Genomic DNA, 6,000 nt, shown 5'->3' with positions numbered 1-6,000 from the left:
TCCCCAGGAAGGCTGAGCTGCTCCCATGCACAGCAAGGGTAAGTGGCAGCCAGCAGAGATGGCATGGATGGTATGAACGTGGATGTACACGTGGGCCCTGCTCTTCTAAGGGATGCAGGAAACGGAAGTACCCGCAGAAAGGAAAGGCTCTTATGGTGAGGGATCACTGGAAGGATGCTGGGAAGAAGCAAGACTGGGAGGAGTGCAGGTCTGCAGTTCCTGAGTCTCAAGAGCAGGGGTATGACTTCCGAGTTTCCTGGCTGCAGACTCCAGATACAGCTCTAAGACCAGTGTGTCTACCTGTAGCAACGTCACCAGGACCGTGGGAGTTCCCCGAGAGTTCAAATCCTTCCCATGCTTCCCGGATACTCCCTATCCCGGCTTTGGTCACTAACAGTCAGATGGTACCACGTGTCCCTAGTCCTAGCTTTCTTCTGGTTCTGCCAGCAACTGCTCCAACACTTCCTGTGGCAATGACAAGTCTGATTCACCAAGACTCCCGCACAAATCCTGCCTGAGCCCCCATGGTAACAGTTCCCCGTTCTGACCAAGGCGTTTCTCTTCACAGTAACTTCCAGTGCACCTCAAGATGTCTTAGGGAAAGATGAAATGCCCTGGCTTGTAAGACTAGATCTCTCAGTACAGCTCAAGCTTTCCTACGTCCAGCATGTCCGTGGCCTCTGTGATTATGAGCATAATTAAGCTCCATCCTCCAGGAGCTCAAAATGAGGGAAATAGGCTTAGTAGCTGTTCCCTGTAGCTGGGTGACACATCTGAAAGCAGCCAGGGTTAGGCCTGTCAGGACTCAGCGTTGCCCAATAGTATCTCTCCTTCCAGTCACACAGTAGGAAGCTGATCTGCCCAGTGTGCCAGTCTGTGGGCTTGGGAAGACATATGAGATATACCTGTGGCAACAAGAAGGGATGAGGTAAAGGCACTGGGGCAGAATGAGTGATTAAGAGCTTGCTGTGATTACTTTTAGGCTAGGATAATGGGGAAAGACTTCAGATTTTAACAAGCCTGGCCTAAGGATCTCTGCTCAATGGAAAACGAGGCCCTTCTACTTCCCCTGGGGTCCTCAAGAATCCGGCTGCCGAGGGACTGGAGGGAGTCCGGGAAGAGGGGACTAGTTGCCTACCTAGCTCAGGAAACAGGGCTCAAAGGCAGGCATAGGGAAGCAGCAGCCGGGAGCTCCACTAGGTCCTGGCTGCCTCAGGAAGATGGGGAGGGGACGACAGACCAACAGCTCAGGACTTGCCTGGGACAGATCTAGCTGAGGGAGGGGGCTCGGGGCTCACTGAGCTCAGGACTATTCTTGGAGCCTGAGTCAGTGGCAAATGGAAGCAAAGGATTCCTGCCCTGCCTGTCTAGGCAGTAGTTAGAACACTGTGCTCCAGGCTATGCTCTCTCAGAATCCACAGTAAACAGAGGAGGTTTCCTTAGGGATACCCTAGGCCCCTCCTAGTCTGTCCAGGCAGAACAGAGACCAGAGGGCAACCCTTCAGGGTCTGCAGTGAGCAGTTTCCGACAGGAACCCCCAATTTCCAGAAGGGGACCCCAACAAGAGTACGCGCTGGGGCACCAATTTCCAGGGATTCCCACACCCCACTGTAGAGACAGGCTGCTGGGGAACTTCCCCCACGGAGCAGAGTGGAAACATCTGGGCTCAGCTCTGTCGTGCAGGGATCAAAGGCTTCCGGCCTCTCCGCTGTGGCCCCCACACATGCCCCTGGCTGAGGACACATCAGCCTGTGAAAAGACAGAATGATCCAGGGGGGCATAAAGCTCGGAAAAAGTCTTTGTTCCCCGACCTGCTGCCGATTGGACACACGAAGATGCCAAAGGAAGGACACACGATTCTCAACAGAGGACTTTATTGGTGGTAAGGAGCCGGAGTGGTATGTTTGTGGTGGGGGGACCATAAACCCTGGTCCCGCCCTTTTGCCTGCACAGGCTTCCTGCCTAGAAGCGCAGCCAGAACATGCCACTGCGGATCCGGTTGTAGTCTGTGAGCTGCTCGATCGGGCCTGTGGGGATAGGGTGGGGTGTCAGGGTGGGGTGCCTGGCCTGTACAGGGACACCTGGCCCTGTGCCACACCCAGCTCAGAGCTGCTGCCCAGAGCAGCACAAGACAGGCTTTGAGTGAAAAGAGGAAGAGCACATTCCGCCAGGGGTGCAGAGCCTGCCCCTTCATGCTCTGGCCCTGGGGGCCCCACCTCATGCCCAGGGTGCCCCGTTACCTGACGGGGCGGGGAGGGGGGTGTTAGTGAAGACAGCTTGGCAAGGAGTCAGGGAGCTGCTGGAACAGGTTTTCTGAGCAAGAACTCCCTGGCAGCCAAGCTACTGGGGGTGGGGGTGGGGGTCCTGGGAGCCTCCATTTGCTTCTCTCAGGTAGACTAGGGGGTGGGGTGGGGAACAGAAGTGGAAGGGGAGGCTACAGCATGGCCTGCCTGAACAAAAGGCCGAGTCCTCCCGCAGTACTCACCCAGCCCCGCCACGGCGGGACACTGGTCATAGAAGTACTTGGAGCAGATGTCCCGTACCATCTGGGCATCCACCTCCTGCAAGGACAGCAAAGGTCTCACGGACAACGCCTCAGCTGACCGAGATCTCTCACACAAGTAGAGGGGAACTGGAGGGCTCCCCCTGCTATTGGGGTTCACACAGACCCCATCTATCCTCACAGCCCCTTAAAACCCTCTGTCCCCACAGTGGCAACTGCCTAGAAGAACAAGGATGCCCACAGAAGCAATGTGTGTCAGGCCTCAACTGCACCCACCAGGGAGCCAGGCCCTCCCTCGGGGGGCCCCAGTTACCTCAATCCGGCTCTCCCACTCAGCCAAGGGGATACGGCGGCCATAGGTCAGAAGGCTGCGCCCAATGTCCTCACACACTGGAGTGGTACCTTCCAAGAGCAGGGCAAGGCTTAAGAGGACACACAGGCACACACAGCCTCTGCTGTCAGGGTGATGAGGACTCTAGACTACAACCTCAGCTTTTAACAACCTTGTTACCATGGTGACTGGCTGCTGGCTTGAGCAATTCAGCCCATCTACACCTGAAGCTCAAACCCCGGTGGGAGGGAGGATAGCATGATCTCCAAGGTTCTCCTGGGCTGGTGTGTGTTTGGTTTTGTGGGGATCTTGGGGGGCGGGCAGGAGGGCTCACACCCAGGACCTGGGCACTGTCCGTGAGCTTTTGTGCTCAAGCCTAGTGCCACCGCTCTCCCTTCCTCCTTGCACAGGAATGGTGGCCCCACGAGATCCCTGCTACAAGCACACGCGCCATCCCCACAGGGCCGCAGGACTCACCATCCAGATGAGACAACAGGGCATTTCGGAGGATGTTTTTGCCCCTGGCCACCTCGCTTTCTGTAGCACTGGTGCACAAACGCATCCTAGAGCAAGAAGAAAAGAGGGCTGGTGAAGCGGTGTTCATGACAGGAGGTGTGCTGGGCTCAGAGCCCCTCACCCACCCACTAGTAGCGGGCTGGCACTCACCACTGGCCTTGTAAGAAGATCACCATGTCATCGATGCTCATGCGGTCACTGACAAAGTGTGCACCCAGCAGCCCAGTCTCTTTGTAGCAGATGTTGAAGGTCTGGAAACTCTGGCACAGCTTGTTGGCCACGGCCACTGAAGCCAGTGGGCTGGACAAGTTCTGTCAAGGACAAAGGTCGGTTGGGTGGCACCCCCCTTGTCTGCAGCCCATGGGCCCTCACAGCTCAGGAGCCCCCAACCCAGCACCTTCTTCCTCCTTGAAGCCAAGGTCTCAGGCCCGCTCTTAGGTACTTACCTTGCCACCACCGTAAGTACAGTCATAGTGGCCAATGATGGCGTTGGCCACTTGGAGAGTTACATTGTCTGGGTTGGCCCAGCCAGGTCCCTCTACTGCAATGGCCACATGGGCTAAAGGCATGGCATCATCACGGTGGCGGATCTGAAACAGTAGAGGTCAAGGCTGAAGGAGAGTCAGCATTTCCTGGGTGGACAGAAAGGACGGCTTGTGTGGGTGGAGAGTGGATAGGCACAGGTGCTCTCGTGAACAGCAGCCACAGGGAACCCACCACCAACTTCTGAACCATGTCCACAGCCCCAAGCGCCAACCCAGCCCTCCACACACACCTCACTCCCAGTAAAGCGGCATGGAATTACACTGGGCACAGCATCCGCCTCATACTTCCCCGAAACACTGCTGAAGTGCTTTTGGGCCAGGTCTAGCAGCTGCTCGTGCTCTATCCCTAGGGAGCCAGACAGTAGTTATTAGTGGATGGACCGGGCCCAGATCACGCACACAGGACCCAGATCCAGCCGCAGTGGGAGGCACCAGGAGAAAGATGCAACATCAGGACAAGGAAGAGGATCCTCCAGGAACAGTTCCAGCTTTAAGGACCAGAAAGTTCCCCTGGCTTCAGGCATACACAGCACTCTCAACTTTGTTGCTGTTGTTGGTTGTGGGGATTGAACTCTGGGTCTGGGCGCTATCTCTGAGTTCTTCAGCTCATGGCTATCACCCTTCCTCTTGAGCCGTTGAGCCACAGAGCCACAGTGCCACTTTTCTAGTGGCTAAATAGAGATGAGTCTCATCATCTTTAGTGCCTGGGCTGGCTTTGAACCGCGTTGCTCAGATCTCAGCCTCCTGAGTAGCTAGGATTACAGGCGTGAGCCACTGTGCCCAGCTTTTTTTTTTTTTTTTGGGGGGGGGGGGGCTGGAGCTTGAACTCTGGGCCTGGGTGCTGTTCCTGAGCTCCTCAGCTCAAGGCTAGTGCTCTACCATTTTGAGCCACAGCTCTATTTCTGGTTTTTAGGTGGTTCATTGGAGATAACAGTGTCACAGACTTCTCTGCCCAGGCTGGCTTCAAAATATGATCCTCAAATCTCAGCTTCCTCAGTAACTAGGATTATAGGTATAAGCCACCAGTGGTTCTACACACATTCCCTGCCCCGCTCCTGGGGTTTGAACTCAGGACCTGGGCTTTAAACCAGAGCTTCTCTGTGCTCAAGGCCAGACATCTACCACTTGAGCCATACCACCACTTTCAGCTTTTTCTATTTATGGGATGCTGAGTATTCGAACCCAGGGCTTCATGCATGCTATGCAAGCACTCTACCACTAAAGCCACATTCCCAGCCCCCCCTGAGCTTTTTCGATCAGGGTTAGTGCTCTGTCACTTTGAGCCATGGTTTTCTGGTGGTTTATTGGAGATAAGGGTCTCGTGGATTTCCTGCCTGGGCTTTGAATCTCCATCCTCAAGAGCTCAGTCTCCTGAGCAGCTACAATGATAAGCATGAGCTACCAAACCTGGCTTTACAACAGGTTCTCGTGGAGTGGAAGACTTCCTATGGTTAGAACCAGGCGGGGGGGGGGGGGTCTCAGTTTCAGAGATCAAGGTGAGAACCCACCTGCCCAGGGCTTCAACAAGCCCATCACTTACCTCCAGCTGCTGCCAGCACCATGCGAGGGGCCTTGTAATGACTATTGATGTATTCACTCAAGTCTGCACGAGACAGCTTCCTGCAAGACATGCATCCATCCTTCACCAGGGAAGACATACAGGAAATACATATTCTATATTCCATCTATGATTCAAGTAAAGACCACACAGCCATTCAAAAAAAGAGTGGGAGGGCTCATGGGAACCACATGGCAACACAGAAATAAACACCACCAACAGTTAGCCAGCTACAAACATGGCCAGAAGTATGTGGCCTGTTCCACAATCTGTGCTGGCCCTCACCTGACATTCTCACTGGGGCCCTCCACGGCCTGGGCTAGAGCCGTGCCTTGGAACGCTGTGGCATGCAGATAATTGAAGACCACGTCCCGCATAGATTTGTCATTTTCCTGCATCTCCCGCAGGATCACATCCCGTTCCTTCTCAATCTGAGAGTCTTCTAAGCTGCAGTTCTGCACAATGTCAGCCAGAAGCTCCACAGCTGGACACAAAGGTACGCTTAGTTACCAGCAGGGCCAGTGAAGACCCATGACGGCACCAACTC

The 6,000-nt window shown here is 55.0% G+C and overlaps 1 protein-coding gene across 1 annotated transcript in view; it reads right to left on the bottom strand.

Annotated features, from left to right (window-relative positions):
- Positions 1 to 1,857: 1,857 nt before the first annotated feature.
- Positions 1,858 to 6,000, bottom strand: part of Uqcrc1 (ubiquinol-cytochrome c reductase core protein 1) — a 7,541-nt gene continuing 3,398 nt past the window's right edge. Inside the window, exons 5-13 of the mRNA XM_090323131.1 lie at positions 5,739 to 5,937; positions 5,436 to 5,515; positions 4,126 to 4,241; positions 3,797 to 3,940; positions 3,501 to 3,661; positions 3,312 to 3,397; positions 2,817 to 2,905; positions 2,486 to 2,561; positions 1,858 to 2,027 (exon numbers count right to left, since the gene is read on the bottom strand). Coding sequence (XP_090179257.1) covers positions 1,963 to 2,027; positions 2,486 to 2,561; positions 2,817 to 2,905; positions 3,312 to 3,397; positions 3,501 to 3,661; positions 3,797 to 3,940; positions 4,126 to 4,241; positions 5,436 to 5,515; positions 5,739 to 5,937 — 1,016 coding nt within the window. The 3' untranslated portion in view covers positions 1,858 to 1,962. The remainder of the gene's footprint in view (positions 2,028 to 2,485; positions 2,562 to 2,816; positions 2,906 to 3,311; positions 3,398 to 3,500; positions 3,662 to 3,796; positions 3,941 to 4,125; positions 4,242 to 5,435; positions 5,516 to 5,738; positions 5,938 to 6,000) is intronic.

This window comes from Megascapheus bottae, chromosome 32 (assembly GCF_031878675.1).
Source record: "Megascapheus bottae isolate mThoBot1 chromosome 32, mThoBot2.hap1, whole genome shotgun sequence".
Lineage (NCBI taxonomy): Eukaryota > Metazoa > Chordata > Mammalia > Rodentia > Geomyidae > Megascapheus > Megascapheus bottae.
This window is presented reverse-complemented; position numbering and strand designations above follow the sequence as displayed.